This window comes from Carassius auratus, unplaced genomic scaffold (assembly GCF_003368295.1).
Source record: "Carassius auratus strain Wakin unplaced genomic scaffold, ASM336829v1 scaf_tig00015407, whole genome shotgun sequence".
Lineage (NCBI taxonomy): Eukaryota > Metazoa > Chordata > Actinopteri > Cypriniformes > Cyprinidae > Carassius > Carassius auratus.
Window position 1 is genome coordinate 41,702 of NW_020524585.1, and position 20,242 is coordinate 61,943.

General features: G+C 36.1%; 1 protein-coding gene across 1 annotated transcript; it reads right to left on the reverse strand.

The window, feature by feature from the left end:
* Positions 1-2,024: 2,024 nt before the first annotated feature.
* Positions 2,025-19,133, reverse strand: LOC113074818 (protein kinase C eta type-like). The gene is made up of 14 exons (XM_026247561.1): positions 18,436-19,133; positions 14,384-14,447; positions 13,578-13,731; positions 12,985-13,019; positions 12,798-12,880; positions 12,413-12,542; positions 12,168-12,301; positions 11,770-11,910; positions 11,173-11,346; positions 7,697-7,851; positions 6,722-6,860; positions 4,638-4,826; positions 3,163-3,309; positions 2,025-3,057 (listed from the first exon to the last, which is right to left on the reverse strand). The coding sequence occupies exons 1-14, from the start codon at positions 18,784-18,786 to the stop codon at positions 2,812-2,814; spliced, it is 2,142 nt and encodes a 713-aa protein (XP_026103346.1). The 5' UTR covers positions 18,787-19,133; the 3' UTR covers positions 2,025-2,811.
* Positions 19,134-20,242: the final 1,109 nt, after the last annotated feature.

Sequence of the window (20,242 nt, forward strand, 5' to 3'; positions counted from 1 at the left end):
ATCCCTCAGCAGAGGCTGAATGGACACAAATGGACTTTGAAGAGAATGATCAGAGAAACATGCAAAGAACTATAAAAATTCAAACACACACACACATACATGTATTATTGCTTAGTCAAGCCTCATTACGCAATAAAGAGAGACATTAAAGGTCTGGCCTAAAGCTGAAGCACTGTTTGCACACACTTGAAACACACTTGAGTATATGACATGAAACATTTGAAGAAGTCTTGATGTCTTTTTTACCCAAGGGAATCCTGATCTAATTGTTACAACCCTTCATTTATCAAGACAGAAATCAATAGAATAAACACAATCAGTCCAAGACGAGGTTTTGGAGCTGAAGTGGTGCTAAGACTGAAATGGATTTACTGCATCCTAAAGGGTATCCGTACGGGCAGAAGAGAAATCAATAAAATGTAATTATGGCCAACTGGACCTGGGCATGGCTGGAAACTGATCTGTCACCAAGGCCTTTAAGGGACGCATTACAGAGGGCTAATTTTATAACAGTTTAGATGAAAGCAGGGTGGACAGCAGTCTGTCGCCAGTACACAAACTGGCAAATAAATCTGGGCCATACAGTATGTCATATTGTTTTTAGTCTACATTGACATGCATTCTGAACCAAGATATTGAATGCATGTTTATAGCCTGTTTCTTAAGGAGAATCCTTTCTTTCTGCAGGAATAAAGCTAGAGACCGATACTTAAAAATCTAAATTAATGTTACAGACACACTACTGTTAAAGTTATTTGTGTTATGGCACTTGATCCTTCTAATATGCTGATTTGTTGCTCAATAGACGCTCCTTAATTGAAATAAAAACATTAATATCTTTGAAAAAAAAAAATTCTGACCCCATACATTTGAACAATAGTGTATATATATATATATATATATATATATATATATATATATATATATATATATATATATATATATATATATAAAGTCTGGCCTCATTATTAAGCAATACATCTTAAAAAAATAAACCCTAAAATGTACCATATTTGGTCACTTAAATAGGGCTGTCAGCATGAGCAGTCAAGAAAGAACCATTCAAAACTGGAGACATATAACACAAATTGTATTGCATACTGCAGTGAGGGGAAAAAAACAAGTAATGCAGGGAACAAAATAATCTCACAGCATGAATGGTCTGATATGAAGAGATCAGCCATTTTAGGCCTGCACCTTTTCTGGGAAGAAAATCATCACCAGTGTCCACAGTGAACAGGTGTTTACAAAGGACTACAACACAAGAGATGTGTTTGGCAAAAGATGGAAATAGATTATAATTGTGGTAACTGGCATTGAAGGATCAGGAAACTCCACTGTGTAATAGACCGTAATAAGAGGAGAAATCCAAGCTCCACAAAAGAGTATCCTTGACCATTCAAGGATTTCCGCCTACCCCTGCATTGCCAAAGAGTGTAAATGGCTCTAAGCGCATAAGATGGCTCTCTGTTTGTTAGTCTTCAGGGTTGTAGTATCCCACAGGAAAGTGGGCTGCTGACGTTGATTCTCCAGGAAGGCATGGGGCAGGGCCAGACTAGTAAGGGCAAGTTGCTTAATGGGATCTCCCATGACATCTCCAATGTTTTTCTCACTCAGTACCAAAGATCTGTTGCTTATCTTGTTTGCCTCCATTTAAATGCAAGCATGATATGGCAAAAATTAACAGCCCCGTTTCTTTGATGCAGGGAATTATGTTCAGGGAGAGAGGGCAAAGACAAATAATCTAAAAAACAAAATAAATGTAAAAACAGGATTGTCATTAGTATAATGTTTTCTTCAAAGCTTGACTCCACCCTGGAAAAAAAATTAATCAGCAGGCAATCTTAATCTTTTTTTTAAGTTGATGAGAATAGTGTTTCTCATTCTCATTTGACTTGGAAGAATGGAAAATGGAAAAAAAAAAACTGCCTAAAATGAGTTCTTAACCCTGTGTGACACTGTTTTACCGCTGGACCCAACCTTCATGGAATAAGTAGCACAAGTGCATGTAGAGTATATTAAATAGAATGGGACATCAGTTTACTGTCAGGAATTTGTGTTGCATCTCGCATTGACAGAATGACAAAAGTTGTACTATGACTTTTTCAAGAAACACCAATTTGGCAAAATGTAACAAACTGACATACGAATTTGGAAACACTTGTCAAAAACTTGGTCTTAGATGGTCTCTCAAACCAGCAAAGAATACTATAAACTGTGTTTGACTGAAATTACAAACTTTTTTTGCACACTCCTACAGACACAAAAAGTAATAATGTGAAATCATTGCCAAATATGAACAGGCACGAAAGCATACACCAACAGATATTTCACTCTGCTCGGACTGAGAAAATCCAAATGAATAACATTAAAGAAAAATCAAGAGAAACTGCCCTCAATATAAACTGGTCAACATCTCCCCTGACTGTGTTAACCTTTAAACCCTCAGAACAACAGAGGGGAGATGTCTTTTGATGAAGTCACAAGGTGAAAAGGTTTAACGCAAAGAACTCAATACTGCAGCCTTTCTCAAAAATAAAACACCTCTAAAGATGCCAGTGTTTAATCATGGGTGAAATTCTGACCTGAAATGTAATAACAAAACAACAAACAGCACAGATGTACAAAAAAACATATGAAAGTATCTTACAAAACTAAAGTTTCCATTACAAATGTATTTCAAAAAGCATAAGCGTAGGTCAAAATAATCTTATAGCTTAGGAAAAGACCAAAAATCCAAAAAGCCTTTAACCGATTTCAATACAATGGTATTCAAGTGTTTCTTTAAACTGCTCCTGCAAGTTTCTATTGTCACAATTTATTTGGTTCTATCAAATTACAGAATTCTCCTGAGTTCTGTTCATTCATGACATCACACATTTCTTCAGCACTGCTTTGCAAATCTGAAACCACTTTCAGCAGTTCAGGGGAAGTAAAGGAGAAGTCACGGAACTCGTCCTGATTGATGGATGGGATGATGGACTCATCGATGGGCGTAAAAGTAGGATCCTCTTGGGTGAAGTCCGGATCAAAGTTATTCACATCTTCCGCAGTTTTCTGGATTTTCGATTTGAAAATATATTTATATAAATAAATCTGCATTTACATTTCTAATGAATTTGATTATTAATATTTAGTTCAACATTTACATCTAAAACTCACAATTCTGGGCTTGAAAGGTGGTTCAAGCTCTCGCTGGTTAAGTTTGTTCCAGTCAATGCTTGTAAAAAACGGGTGACTGGTTACAACACTCTCTCCACCCTCGGCAGCCACACAACCCAGACGACGGGATGGATTCTTGGTCAGAAACTGCGAAAAATAAAGCCAAAAAATGATGTCATACATATGTCTATCAAACATTCTTCTAACTTTAAATGCAAAAAACTAATACACACAAGATATATCAGTTTACATCACTGAAAAGGAATACACCAACCAAAAATATGATAGAACCCTTAATCGATTGAATGTTGAGAATCATATTAAATCTCCACAGTGACATTAAACCTACAGTATTTCACATCTGTTATCAGAATCAATTCCTAAGAGAATGTGTATGACATAACACTCAACAGTCGCTAGTGGGAGGTTGTGTCTAGAGTATCAATGTGTGGTATCAAATGTAACCAAATCAGATCAAATCAAATCAAATCCTGCCCTCCTATAGGCATCTAAAACAAACATGCATATGTACACACAAATACACACTCTCTTTAGGTAAATCTGACACCCATTAGGAAGCACATCTGGCTACCATACCTCATCGACTAATTACTTTAAAAGGATAACAACAATAGTAACAATTTTAAGATTCTGCCAGTTAAACCAATAGCTATGTTCATGTTATAGCCAATATCAGAATTAACTTGATGAGAGTGTTATATAGCAGCAAATTTAATTTGTATGTAAAAATGTGGATTAATTAAATGTATAAATAAATATCCAATATTGGCCGATGCTGAAAAAAAAAAAAAAAATGAAAAATGAAAAACAGTATGGAATGGTATATTGTCCATTGTTTCTTACAATTGTTCGTGTCTAGTCTGTCTACACCACAGCTGTGCAACAGGAGCAGGTTCTGCTATTCCAAAAATAGAATGCTTTTGAGCCACTCTATCGATCTATTCTCTGACTGCTGTAGGTCAAGGTCATGTTGGATGACCCAAAGATTTTTTATCTCAGGCAAATATCGTGACATTGTGTTGTGGAATTTTCAGATTAAACTGGGAATTTATTGTTCCTTCAATAAATAAAAGGGGGAAAAATTTTCTTCAGGATTATTACTGGCAGTAAATCTCCTTCACTATTCCTCACAGTGAGTGCAAACACTAAAGAATAAGAGCAGGGGGTTGTGTGCATGTGTACATTTGATGTGAAGGGTTTTTATTTTTAGCTACAGTCATGTGATAGCAGTGGATTGTGGATCGAGGCTAAATATAGTTATGCAAGAGGAGCATGAGGAACTGAGAGAGATCAGATGGGAGGTATTTACTGTTTACTGATGTTCATTGTTGCATGAACTGAGAGTTTAATTCGCACCATATGCATCCCACCAATCAGGACAGATAAACAATCACAGTTCTATTCAAGTCAGTCCATGTCTGTATGACTCCAGGGCTCTTAAGCAAACAGCTCACCCCTTTTAGTATGTCCACAGCATTTGTGCTGAGCCAGGATGCGTAGATGATCTCTTCAGTCAGGATGGACTCAAAAAGGTCATCCTCATTCTCTGCCTCAAAGGGGGCGTGGCCAGAAAGCATCTCATACAGCAGCACACCGAGAGCCCACCAATCAACTGACGGGCCATACAGCATCTCCTGAAGGATCTGTAGGACCATATAAACATTACATTTAGGACATCCTGCCTTCTTTCTCTCACACACACACACTTCCACACTCATCACGCACTTCCATAGATTATCCATTCATCAAAAACTAACAGACACCAAAAGAAGCAGTTCATATCTACAATATTGCTGATTATATTATATTATATTATATTATATTATATTATATTATATTATATTATATTATATTATATTATATTATATTATATTATATTATATTATATTATATTCTGAAAGAACACAGGTGTGAATGAGGAGTTCTTTTAGTACCATTTATATGCTATTATAGTACTTATTAATATTTAGGAATTAGGATATATTTACAGCTTTAAGTTTGAATAATTTTATGTAATTTTGTTAAAACAAGCTTTAAGTTTTTGTAATTCTATGTAATTTTGTTAAAACTTCACCTTTTGATTTTCATCTTTTTCATTTTAAGAAACAGTAAATGAAAATGTTGCTGAATTTTTCTATTTTTGTTCATGTGTAAAAAATGAACACTATGCTTAAATATTTGTTTTGAATGTGTTGTGCAGCGCTGAAACGCCCCTTTCATCCCTTCTGTACTGCACCGATATGTGGCAACCACAAGCTTACTTCATTTGCAACAGGAGGGAAGCGGCATTTGAGCCAAGTTTTTTAGTCCTGCGGATTCTTTGCTAGCGGTGCTTACATGATAAAACATATACATAATATATTTTCATGGCTGCAGCATGTTATTGACAAAACAGAAATGACTTTATGCAAATGCACTTGAATGATACTGTATGTGATCCACAACGACATGGAATATAATAGCCTACTGATTTTTAGCCTGCCCAACTCATTTTATTCTATGCCTATTTAAGAAAAACCTCACAAGTAACATGTTTTAATTTGCTATTACAAACAATAGCTACTGAAGCTTATCTTGTAGAGTGCACATCTGTACTTCTCTGGTTGGTAGATCACAATCCGCATCCTGATAAAAGCTTCAGCTCCATCAGTTTAGGTTGTAAGACACCCTCAATAACAACAAAACTTTACAAAACTCTGTTGTCAAATGAACCAGTCTCATGCATCACAGACATAGAACCATGTCTATAGAAAGCTCGACATGTCTAAAAGAAACAATTTAAATAGAAAAAGATACTTTTATGTATATGTAATTCATATGAAACCAACAAGAGGTGCGGTGTTTCCCGTCTGAACTCATTATCTGTAATGTGGTTATACCCACACTATATTCGTAGAGTCATCATCCATGGAATTTGCGAATTCAGTTCATAATTCGAAAGTATATCCTATAATTTGGATTTAAGAATTGCAGTAGACTAATTATGGTGAAAACTTAATTAAAGACTTATTATAAATAATTATTATAATATTTTATTATAAATATTGGAATATTTAATATTTTTATTTTAAATAGTTATAATTTATGAGGGGTTGGGTTTTTCCCATGAAACTGTTATGTAAAAAAAAAAAAATTCGGCTCGGCTGCCACTTCTCTCCTGTTAAAAATGAACTGAGTCTGTAGTTGCTGCTTATCAGTGCAGTACAGAAGGGATAAAAGGGGCATTTCAGCACTGCCCACACATTCAAAAACAAATATTAAAGCATAGTCTCATTTTTACCCATGATCAAAAATATAAAAACTGTTTCTCAATGCTCTTTTTTTTTTTTAAAGTAGAATATGAAATGACCAAAAGATACATGAACCGTTATGTGTGTTGAAACTAATAATTGCAGTGAATGTGACTGGAAGTTGACAGGTCATGCTTAAATTCAACTGACACATACAGCACACAACTTCTGATTCTTCTTAAAGTTTGGGATACATCATTTTGAGTGGATTTTAGACAACCACTAAATGGGTGGAGTGTTTGATTCACCTCTGGAGCAATGTAGTCTGGGGTTCCACAGAAGGTTCCTGTGACAACACCTTCAAACATCCCCTCCTTACACATGCCGAAATCTGCCAGTTTACAATGACCATCCTTATCCAGCAGAACATTATCCAACTTCAGATCCCTGAAATAATACATATACACACATGATGATATGCCCAGATTCAGTCCCTCATGGCAGAGAGAGAGAGAGATTTATGTTAATACATTTTTTTATTTACTTGGTGAAACACTTCTGCATGAAAACCTGCATTATAATCTTTCCAAAAGAAAAATTACAAATGGCACTTTATGTCAAAATGATTGCTTTCCTCTGACACAAACACATTCAAAATAATGCTTTTACTTTGTCATACATTCATATTCAGTCCACTGCATGAACTGCATGAATGCTGATATTTTGCCATTTTTTTATTATGAGAATTGATGTAAGCTACCTCCTATTTTGCTCTCTGCTTCTGTGCCAGTGTTGTTTTCAAGTCAAAGCAGTATTACACTGCAGCTTTCAAGGTCTATCTGCTAAACGTTTGTAATAATGGAAATGCTGAGGTAAGAATCAGTCTCATAGTGTTAATAAAGCTCAGAGGACAGAGAAGTGGCAATTAAAACGAGAAGAGAAAGGAAAACACTTCAGAGAATATAGAAAAAAACACACTTACAGGAAAAGTTAAATCGAGAAACTACATTTCTATCATCATTTGCTCAGCCTCATGCTGTTCTAAACTCCTTTGACTTTTCTACTTCATCCAACATCACAAGAGAATGAATATTGATGTAGATCCAGGACAGCAGTTTGGAAAATGGCAGCTTGAACATTCAGCTAAACTGCACATGTCATGTTCCATTAAAGAAAGTCAAACGTGTTTAGAACACCCTAAGGGGGAGTAAATGATACCAGAGGTTTCATTTTAAATGAAATTTCCTTTTATTTTCTGGCTTGAGTGCATTTGTCTGTCTAACCTGTATATTATTCCCTTGCTGTGGAGGAATATGAGAGCAGATGTGATCTCCGCTGTGTAGAATCTGGCTCTGTTCTCCTCAAACTTTCTGGATTTCTGAATGTGAAACATCAAATCTCCCCCATTCACAAACTCCATTACAAAAAACAGACGCTCCTGTGAAAGGATTAGGAAATTAAGATAAAGATTCAGTTAAAAGACAACAACAAACACCAGCTTACCACCTTCAACATCAGGAAATACAGCTCCTTACAGGGAGGCTTTTGACCAAGCATGTCACAGCCATTAGAAGATTTATGGGAGAGACGGACGAAGCAGAAACATAAATACTGTTTAGTCAAGTGAAGAAGACTGCAGGAAACACAGGATTATGGGATCGTGAGGGTTGGAAGGTGATCTGAAACGAAGTGCATCATAAGTTTGAACTGACAACACTAAGTACCTGTTTGAGTTCAGCACAGCCAATGCTTTAAACTCAGACCGCACACCCAGGGACCACCCACAGTTGGTTTACTGACCGTATGAGGCACACAAAACAGGAAAGCGCTTGTGAAATGCAATGATTTTCAGTTTGTGAAATATGAAATATTTAGTTGTGTAAGATGGGGGAAGATGCCCACAATAAGAACAGTGTGCATTTACTGCTACTAATTTCTTATGCGTTTCTTTACAAAGATTTACAGAGACTGATGATTTTTTTTCCCATACCAATCTGTTACTGTGGTACGTTCCATTTCAAATTTATCTTCCACTAAATGTCACATAAAAAAAAAAACTAAATTGACTGTGGATGGCTGCTTTTCATCACTCAGACAGTTTCTTCCTGTCTATGCGAGTGGCTGTTCACCAGAATAAGCTAAGATTTGGATCATCAAAAAGCCCTGACCACATCCATCACATAAACAAACACAGACATGCACATTCACTGTGCAACAGTCCCCCACACTGCAGGACTTTTGCCACCATGTTGCAGTGCTATCTAACATAACCTGGCCCCAGAGGGTCACGAGTGTGCTTTGTATGTCGCTCACGTGTGGGGGGTTAAGAGATTGATTGTGTGCGTCAGGGCTGTGAAGGAGCAGAGACAAACCGGTTCATAAATTCCATTCCTCATTACAAACACTACATACTACATACATCAGCAAGACCTTGAGGATGTTCCTGCACATCCATGATCACATTGACTCTGCAGTAATAAATCCAGAGAGGTCATCATGTCAGATCTGTTCTGCTGGACAGAACATGAAATCTAAGTCTTCAAATCATTTTGCAATCAGTGTTTGAGTGTATGCTTTCAAAAACCTTGCGTACACTCAAGGTAATTCAATTAAACACTGTAGCTAAGTGTGCATGTTTTCAGTTGGCTCTGGTTTCAAACCGGTTTCACACTAGATGTGCAAACAGAGCAGAGGCAGTGCAAAAAGGGTGCATGTGCAGAGCTGAACCGTGGCTTGTTTACAGCAAATACAGACAAGTACCCTTCATTCAGGTGACGTTTTTCAGGTGTTCTCCGACAACTGTCTGTCATGTGCTTTGATACGGGCAGCATACTTTATATTGTGGCCGTGTTTCCCTCTGTCACGTGTATATAACATGTTGTAAATATAGTTTTCATGATTAAAAAAAAAGTTATCTTAACATTAATAAATGCCTCTAGTTTTAATCATTTAAACAAGCCTTTGAAGTTTGGGCAATAACTCCTAGCAGTGATATGTTTTCGTGTAGTTGATTCTGTGCTTAATCTAATATTTTTAGCAAATGTGAATCGCAAAAATTATTGAATATATTTTGAGGCAAAAGGTCTTCTTAATGCTTCCCAGTTTGGTTTAAGATAAAGAAACAGTTTTTCTTTTTTTATAATGAGAAGAATACAAAAAGCACACCTACTGTTGGGGCTAAAGGCACAGTAATTAACATGATAATTAATAGATGACTGACATTTCCATTTGTTGACAAGGTTAGATTCAGATGGTAAATATCATATATTATGTTGAGTGTCCACCTTAGAGATAATCACCATGTTTATAATGAAACCTTCATATTTAAAAACATGATATTAATCATATCATATCATAAAATATAATTTGTTGTTACTACTGTAAATCTATGTTAAATTATTATGGGATCTCCTTCCATGCTTTTAAAATGCATGTCTTTTAAAATATATTTTTATAATAACAGTTTAAGGATATTATAGGCAATTTATTGAACATTATCAAAATAAACAGAAAATAGGGCGTTGTAAAAAAATATGTGCTGCTTACGTGTGTGGTGTGAAACTGGTGTCATGTCACATATTTTTTCTGGCACCCATGTTAACAGATTAGAGCTTCCAAACCGCATGCAGAGGTGGTATGGCATCACGTGGCAGGAGTAGAGCAGAAGCGGTAGTGCCCCGATCAGTTGGGCGCCGAGTCTATTTTTGCTGCACCGCTTACACTGAATTAAAGCCACAGTGTATTGTTCTTGATCAAAATTTACCTGATTAACTTGAAAAATAACAATTTCCACCATAAAATCCATAAGTGAGGTGTTTCGTTTTCACAATAACTATATGAAAAAATAAAATGCACGAGAAAACATCACTTCCACAAGTTTTTGCCCAAACTTCAAAGGTCTGTTAATTGAATAAACCTAGAAGCATTTGTTAACGTTTGAACCATACTATAGTAAATTACTTGAATTCATTTGTTGTGGTAATTCTATAGTCACTGTGGTAATGTAACAACAATAGTAATATAAAAAATTACTTTACCAATACTGTACTAAGTTTTCTACAGCTATACGGTATATTATACTACAATACACTACAGTTTACTGTAATAAAAACTAAAGAATACCACAGTATTTATTACAGTTGATCAGTTCACTATAGTTAATACTACAGTATGCTGTAGCATTCATTAACAAAGTGTTGTAAATACAACAATATATACACTATAATACATTTTACCATAGTATGGTTCAAAAACACTATAGTATTTTTTCATGTGGGATATCAAAGCACATGGCATTGGTGCAGTACGCTGGAAAATACGACAGAAGTGATGATACTTGGATCAGCCGTGGATCAGCTGTGTGCGACAAACGCTGCCAGTATGAAAACAGAATGGGCCCTTGCTGCTCCTGCTCTGCTTCCGCATCCAGTGTGAAACAGGAATAAGACTGTAAAAGCTACGTTAAGGGATTCAGCGCTGACCTCTCAATTCTAGAGGCTTCAAGCAAAACACACGACACAAGCAGATTAAAGCAGACCTCTGATCTGATCTGGGTCTGCTCTCTCAAAAGGAAAGTAATGCAAAGTAGAAAGCAACAGAGAAAACATTTTGATGAAGCATAACGTGTTTAATTCTCTACTGCCCCCTACTGATGATGTGAGGGCCACATGCTCTCATTTAAAGAACAGAATATACAGAATGATCCCATTTTATATACATAAATTAAACTAGGTTAATCTGTGATGTGTGTGTTCCTCACCAGTGTCTGGAAGCAACAGTACAGCTGAGTGAGGTACGGATGAGTGGAAGCCAAGGATAACACTCGTTTTTCTGTCATAGTGCACTCAACATCATCATCCTGCAGTATGATGTCTTTCTTCAGCACCTTCACTGCAAACACCTGATCTGAACCATTCAACCGGACCAGCATCACCTATTTACACACAACACCAACAGCATGACTTGGGAAGCATCTTTCATTTAATTTGCATTCACTCTGTATTTCTAGCACAAAATTTTCACCATAATATGAGACAACACAGTGCACTATCATATAATTTTTTAAGTACACCAAATAAAAACGTATCTGATAGTTATATAATATTATATATAATATTAACAATCTAACATAATAATTGCCATATTATATCATATTATAGTTTTTAAACAGGTCAGTGACTGTACCATGCGATTCCTTTTAAATAAGAATATAACATTCACATTGGAATCATTTGTAATACCTAAACACATTCACATTGAAATTGTGCGAATATTTTGTGTAACAAATAGTCTGCATTCATTGTGCTACACAGTCATACTGGACCTGATTTACAGAGGAACAGTCTTAAACACAGACCTTGCCAAAACTGCCTTTTCCCAAAACCTGCAGGAGTGTGAAGTTTGAGATTCCCAGCTTTCGACTTGGCTCTTTTTTAGATTTTCCTCGATCTCGTCTCATACTCAATGCACGCGATTGAGCGTCCATACCTGAAAGACCCTGAAAAGAGAGACAATATTTTGACTTTTACTCGTTCAGTACATTTTATCTTTCAGTATTTACTGTTCTGTTAATGGTTTTGTGCTGCTTCCCATCATTTCTCCTTTACTTAACTAATTTTCAGTGCATGCAACCTAGAAAAATTTAATTTATGTGTGATGTCAATAAAGCACATTAAACTTAAACAAAGAGATTTAAACACACAGACAGATCACATATTTTACATTTGAAAAGATTGAGGGCACGTGTGTATTTACCATTGAGTTGCGTTTGGTCAGTCCTCCCGGCTGAAGGCCCATTTCTGCCAGTTTATTGGCCAGTTCTACATTGTTGACTCCACAGTTTGGGGCAACATTTCCCTTACAGCGGATATGGACGTTCATTTTACAAACTACAGATGTAAACACACAACACACCAGATGAGCCTCACAAAACAGTTTAAATAAAACTGATGGATATATTAATTATGACCAAGATGGGTGACAGATAGTGAGAAAAGTACTTTTGCAGTGCAATCCTTGCCGTACAATGCCCCACAGCAAAGAGCCACAGTGGTCACAGAAGGTAGGGACCTTATAATTGTGGATGTTAAACTTATGAGGAACATTTATACTGAAACCCTGATTTGTAGTCTGTAAAAAGAAGCAACAGAACATAGAATAAAAAACACAGCAGAAAATGTAAGCAATTCTATTTCTGACCAGCAGGTGGAGAAATGACATCTGTGTTTTTATGACACAGCCAGAAGTCACTTCACCAACTGGTCTCTGTATGTGTTAACAGTAATTCTATGACCTACATTTCTAAAATTGTCCACAGAAAACACACACACAGACAGACAAAGATGTACTACGAAAACGTTTTAGGGTTCGGATTGCGTGCATTACCTGTTCCTTGGCAGGTTTCTTCATGCGTGGACAGACTGTAACCACAAACTGATGGCATCGCTTGTGTACTACACAGGTGCACACTAACAAGCACAGACAGAAACACACACAGCTGATTATAACCTATAATTGAATCAATTTAAACATAGATAATGTCGATTATTAAACAGACCGAGTGTACACTTACCTTGACATTGGTAGCCCTGTTTTCCAAAAACACCCCTGGGACAAAAACACAAAAAACAAAGTTTGTCCAGCCACTCACTTCAAGCATTTATATACAAAATGTAAAACACTTTTACACTGTAATTTATATTTTTCTCAATTTTTGATTAGAATAATAAACTTTTCTTTTTTTTTAGAAAAATAGTTTTTCATACAATGCAAAATGCAGTTCTTTCTCAGAAACTCTCACAAAAATGAGTAATTAAAAAAGGGGCAACACTTTACTTAAAGCCTTTATATGTATATAATGCATTATAGAAGTTTTGATGCATTATTTATGCCTCGTAATACACCTTATAATGCATTTTGCAATCTAATGAATAATTGTTACTACAGTAAAATCATTATAACAATTATCAATTAATCGTTACACTATGCATTTTTTATTTAGTTCTAAGTATTTACAACAAAATATAATGTATTACAATGACTTATTATAATGCATTGTGCCTTTAATGGCCCTTTATAATGCATTATACATAAAGGCTTCAAGTGGAGAGATACCAAGAAAGTTTTATAGAAAAGGTGAGCATTTATGTGACAAACGTTCACTACCATATGAATTCTTTGCAGTGGAAGCAGAACGTTGGTTGCTTCAGGAAGGTAGACATGAACTTGTGTCCATTTACTTGGTGAATTTTTCGTCTAACTGCCTGCTGCCGTTTTCGGTTAAATTCTTTAAAGGGACGCGTGTTTCCGCCAGCATCATCTAAACACAGAAAAACAGAAAAGGTTTTATTATTTCATGATCTTCTTACAATACATAGGTATTTCCTGTAATGCCATGGAACATTCTGCTGACTCTGTGAGGGGGAAGAGAGACCGATTAGGAGCCCCTGTTTCTAGTCTATTCTCTGCAGGCCTAACCACAGGCCTTTAAAGGAAGCCAGCTTCACAGCCCATGCACAGCGGGTGTGCGATTCGCACATCGCATACACTTCATGCATAAGATGCTCTGACAGAAGCTCTGTCTAAAAAAAACTGTGACTGAAGATGGCTTAGTGTTTCTTGGCATGTGTCGACAAGTCTGGTAGAATGTTAACATTTAGTTAGAGATATCTCAACAGCAAGTGGAAGAAATTACTGTGTGTATTAGTACATGTATGCGTTTCCACCATCGTGGCCTAGACAGTGCGATTAATCAAGAAGAGTTCTATATTTTAATTTTTTACTCTATCATTTGCTACGAAAACAGGCCGTGTGTTCTCGATACGCCTTTGTTTCAGTCCAAAAATAAAGTCATACAGACTGTCAAATGATGCTTGATGTTTTAAAATGTATGATACAATTTGTACTTCTGCATGAAAAGATTTAAAACAAATAGAACAACAACAAAAAAAGTAAAGAGAGGTGGGACTCACCGTCTATAAATGTACCTGTGAGACTAACCAGGATGTAGACCTTACCCTCAGGTTCAAGGTCAACCTGCAACACACACACAAAAGAAAGATATTATTCTAGACATTGAATATTAAAGTTATTTCAAATTTTCAATGTAAATTAATTCAAAGTTTAAGTACTAATTTTGTATATATTTTTTATAATATTCTACATTTGAAGATTAGTACATTGATCAAAACGATCAAACAACACCAACAAATGAATGGGATAAAAATGTTGAATAAATTCATACTAATAATACATTCAAATTTTCGCAGTTATTTGTGACAGTAAGAGTAGTTTCTTGAGAAAGAAATACTTAACAATTGAACATAATTAGATAAATGCTATTCACAATGGAAATTACGACTTTTGTGACCTTTCAAGATTTCTCGATTTCCCATGATTGTATCAGGCCTTTCAGGAAGCACTTTTGAAGTTCCATGGCATTTTCAGTTTGTGTAAAGTTTTATGTATGACATTTTTGTATGTCAAGATACATATTCAGGCAAACATGCGCACATTAAAAATGACGTCTCTGCCAAATACAAGCAATCACACAACCCACTGGTACGTCCACGGCAGTCACACTTTTACACCATGGAAAATGTAAATGATGTCAGGCAGAAGTGAAATATTAGAGCTGGACTACAGATCACTGTAGAGCAAAAAGAGAAGAGAGATAACGGAAAGACAAACTCAGAAATGGAAAGAGACAGAAAGAAGTAAAAGGGGGGCGTTTATGAGCCTGTGGTAAACTCTGTAGAAAAGCAACTTTGTGGGCGTGTGTCGACCCGCATGTCATACAAAGCTAAACACTGTTAGCTTCTCTATGTGTAACGACAGAATCATGGGTTAAAGAATTAAACTATATGGAAGAAATATTGCAAGCAAACTGTAGAAACAAGAGAGTGGCCAACCAGATCAGCCAATCAGAAAAGCTCTCTACCTGTCACTCATTTTGGTGGTGGACTAAATACAAGTCTGATGATAATTAGCAAAACAGCTCTAACAACCTCTTTACAGAACACGGTTATACATACAAAAATGATTAGCCTTAATTAGCAAACATTATGCACTTTTCTTTATGCACTTGTCAATACACCATCTCCAATACACAACTTCCATTTCTATATACTTTTGATGCTACTTTCACTGATAAAATAGCATAATAGAAACTGCTTGATTCTTAGAGGCAGTTCCCATACAGGGAAGCTCATAAAAACACAAACCCACTCTTACTTGTGTGTGCTGTTTTGAAGTGCAGGTTTCACATACCATCTGTCCTAAAAGCCTGAGGCTCTTCACAGAAACAAATAGCTAAACTGAAACTTGGCACAAAACACCCACATCCCAGTGAATGAAATCAGAGTATTATTAATTAGCGGTTATGTGACCTGCAGCTGCAGAATAAATAAAAATGAGGCCATGTATCTCAGAAGTCTTCTGAATTTCATCTGGAACCAAATAGAAATTGATCAGATGCACAATAACCTTTAAAAGTTTAAGGCTGGTAAGATTTTAAAAATGTTTCAGAGTCTCTTATGTTCACCAAAGCAGCATTCATTTAATCAGAAATATTAAAATAACAGTAATATTGGGAAATACAATGTTTTGATTTATTTCAACATGTTATCTATGATGGCAAAGAATTTCCAGCAGTCACTACTCCAGTCTTCAGTGACACGTAATTTGGTGCTCAAGAAACATAACTGTTGTTTTATTACATTAATTTTATTATTATTAGTGTTGAAATCAGTTGTTCTGCTTAATATTTTAATAGAAACCCTGATACTTTTTTTCAGGATTCAAAATGCTTTAAACAGCATTTATTTTAAACAGTAATCCTTATTTGAACATTTCCTGACTTATTTTAAATGTTTTTTTGTTTTTTGCAACAAACATAGATGAAACGGTATTATATTTGTATTTTAGATGCTTACATGCATAGTTTACATGACATTTTAATCAATGTCATACTTCCATCTAAAACTACTTTTCTATTTTTTTCTACGAACTTTTCTATTTTGTGCATTGCAGTTTTTGAACTCAAAAAAACTGAGATTACATCTTAAAACATTTCTACACAAACACTTAAAAAATCAGTCATTTAAAGTATGCACTTTTCCTAATACATAAAGTATAAGTTGAAGCTAAAATAGCCTTGAGGCTAATAATAAAGTGCATCTTCATATAACTGTTCAATAGATGAACAAATGCTCAGGACACGTACGGTAAAAACAAGATGTTCACTCTAAAAATAATGTCCCTGTGCATAACCATTCTGGGAAAGGAGAACTAATAGTACTTGGGCTGAATAATAAGGTTACAAGAAGACCTTCACCACTTCTGCTGAGGATAAGCAAGACAATTGGCATGTGCATGTTCAGCCTGATTACTGAAATGCTGACATCAAGTTTTTAAGAACTACTGTGTACTAGTGACCCTTCAGCAGTGTTGAGTTAACACATTTACATGAACTAGCTCTGAAGGCAGTGTTATAGACATGGAAATTGTGGTGCTTAAACCCCAGATGATTGCTAAAACCGCAGAGCTAGATTTTCAGCTGGTCTTAGCTGCAACCATCCCACGGAAAGTCTGAGAGCTCAAACTCTGAGTGCAAATAGTTTTGTTTGACTGTGCATTAAGCCCCGACTTGATTTCATTAACCTCTGATCATGCATCAGGATCTGTGTCTAGAGCTGCAGTCAAATTCCTGATTCTGGATCAGTGAGCATTGTTGCACCGTTGGGTGTAAGTGTGAACCCATACTGATGATGGTGGGGATGATAACACTCATAACCAGGATGCTGTTCACACACAAGGAAAAAACACAATAGTACAAAATAAAAGAGACTAAACAAAGAAAAACACAAGAGAACAAGACAAACAATAGAACACAATGCAATTCAACAAAGCATGAGAAAAGGAATACAACACAATACAACAAAAGCAACAGTGTGAGGTTTAAGGGAAATAAGGTAGTGGTGTAAAACCAGTAAAGCCAATTAGAAATGAGCAACCGGGATGAAATCACTATTGTACATGAACACCATCAACCCAAATAGGCAGATTTTCACTAAACTGAATAAATAACACAAGCTTTTCATGACTCGTAACGCTAGTTTTTAATAAAAATACATCTAAAGAGACATTTAAAAAAAAACTCTGCAGATGAAGAGAATTGTAACACAAGACACAAAGAGTGCGAAAAATCAAACAGGCCACATTTGCCACAACTGTGATAGAACAAGCTAATAAACCAAACTGGTGTGGCCTATGTTTAACATATACTTATAATTGTTATTAAACTGCTTCACATTAAAAGCAGGTTGATAAGTGTGCGGTATGGAGATGGGGGATGAAAATTACTTTAAATGAGTAACTTCAATAACCATAATAAAATCATGCATACAGTTTAATTAACATGTTTTCAAATAGCGTTACAAGTTTCCTGGAAGTGGGGTTGATTGTAACAATGGCGTTCTTTGTACCTGATGTTAATTTACTTAATTCTAATATTAAAACCATCAGATTTCGAAACTTATTTAATTTATAATTTGCAAATATGCTAATATTGTATCAAAGTTACAGACATTGAAATAACATTACATCATTACATTCTAGTTATGCTGACAGTTTATAGTCCATCACTGTCTTTCATTATGTGATTCGTCTTTAGTGCGCACCGAAGTACTGTACTAAATACTGCTTTGCATTCTGGACTTGTTTTCAACATGCACTTTTCTACAAACACAAATGTCTCCAATGCCATCCAGATGCATAATAATAACATCAGCATCATCTCACCTCTATTCTGTATAGGACAACAACTCTATCCAGAGATGCTCACTGCCTGCCCCATCAGAGCAAACATAACTTGTTATTTCAGAACTTTTCAACCTAGGCTACATGATTCAAAGTTTCAAGTGTCAAATCAAATCTCCACCAAAACAATTTCTCACAATACTTAAGAAAGACGCAGTGTGTGATCAGGTGAGGGAAAAGCGGCTGTATGGTAAACATTCCTCACCCATCCTTCAAATGACTCCTCTCTGTTCGTGCTCTTCATCAGATCATCAAACTGGATGGTGCAGTTGGCCACGAAGTCATCGTACCCAATCGGTGCGTCATGAAAAACGGCCAGCTCTACTTGCTTGCCGTTGTTGACGTTAACGGAGAACTCCTCGTTATACGTGGGCATGTTGGTTTTCTGCTTGGTGTGCGTCTGTCCGATCTTATACTCGTCCACTTTCACTACGATGTACGGGTCCATGGTCTGGTTCGCCTTGCTGAACATCACGGCGTGTCGCAAAGAGGTGGTCGTGGGCTTCAGGTCCACCGCTTCGCCGATGCGCAGCTTCAGATACCCGTTAAACTTCATGGTGTCCTCTAAACTCGAGCCTAGCAAATCTAAGCCTATTAGCCTAACTGACTTAGTGACTTTTAGACATTATATCACTCAAATGGGCAAGTGTAAATGCACAAACGCACATCAGTTAAAAGCCTGTGCATCTGAAACAAAAGCGCTGTTTGAAACACCTGCTTTGCGGAAGGACTGAGCCGAGGGGGCAGAATGGGGAAGTGGAGGAGTTCACGCCTGATTACGCGTCTCCCTCAAGGGACTCAGTCACAAAAATACGTGTTTTCTCTTGTTATGTCTTTAAACCTTTCAGTTTTATCCGTTAGTCAAGTTATAACGATCTCGCCTTTGCAAAGTTTTCATTGACACTTTCACAGGCCGTCCATATTTGCTGAACTTTGGACCCGTGTCAGACAAACCTTGGTGTAAAAACTTCTAGCTATTTCAACCAGAGAAACTGAGCGGCTGGGCGCCGAGGAAATTGCAGAGAAACGGTCCAGATAGTTTTCTTTAAACAAAGCCAAGAGTGGACCATATTTGTAGTAGCCTACCTGTCTGCATCAACGGAATTCGTTTGAGAGCATAGAAACACCGCCACCTTTCGGCAGACTTTTTCGAAAGCAAGAGTTTCACGAATGCATTAGTTAGAATTATTAAATTATTTAAGTATTAAAGAATGTGCAATTATAATTTGATGTCATTATAAACAAATAATTAATATAAATGTACTTTGGATAAATGTGCAATACATTGTACATTAAATAAATAACATAATCAGCTTTTTAAATGCCTATATACATAAATCAGCAAACAAACAAATAAATACATATATAAAGAGAATATATTAAAAACCCGATTCCAAATACCAGATACCAGTTTCACATTTCATTATTTTATTCAGAATACAATATAGATGACATATCAAATGCTTAAATTGAGAAAATGTATCATTTTAAGGGAAAAATAATTTGATTTTATTTGTTTGTTTGCTGATTTTAAATTTAATAGCATCAACACATATCAAAAAGTTAGGAAAAGGCCAGGTTTACCACTGTGTGGCATCCCCTCTTTTTTTATAACAGTCTGCAAATGTTTGGGGACTGAGGAGACAAGTTGCTCAAATTTAGGAATAGGAATGTTGTCCCATTCTTGTCTAATACAGGCTTCTAATTGCTCTACTGTCTTAGGTCTTATTTGGTGCATCTTCCTCTTTATGATGCGCCAAAATTATTCTATGGGTTAAGGATCTGGACTGCAGGCTGGCCATTTCAGTAACCGTACGCTTCTTCTACGCAGCCATGATGTTGTAATTGATGCAGTATGTGGTCTGGCATTGTCATGTTGCCAAATGCAAGGTCTTCAATGAAAGAGATGACGTCTGGATGGGAGCATATGTTGTTCTAGAACTTGGATATACCTTTCAGCATTGATGATGCCTTTCCAGATGTGTAAGCTGACCATGCCACACGCACTTATG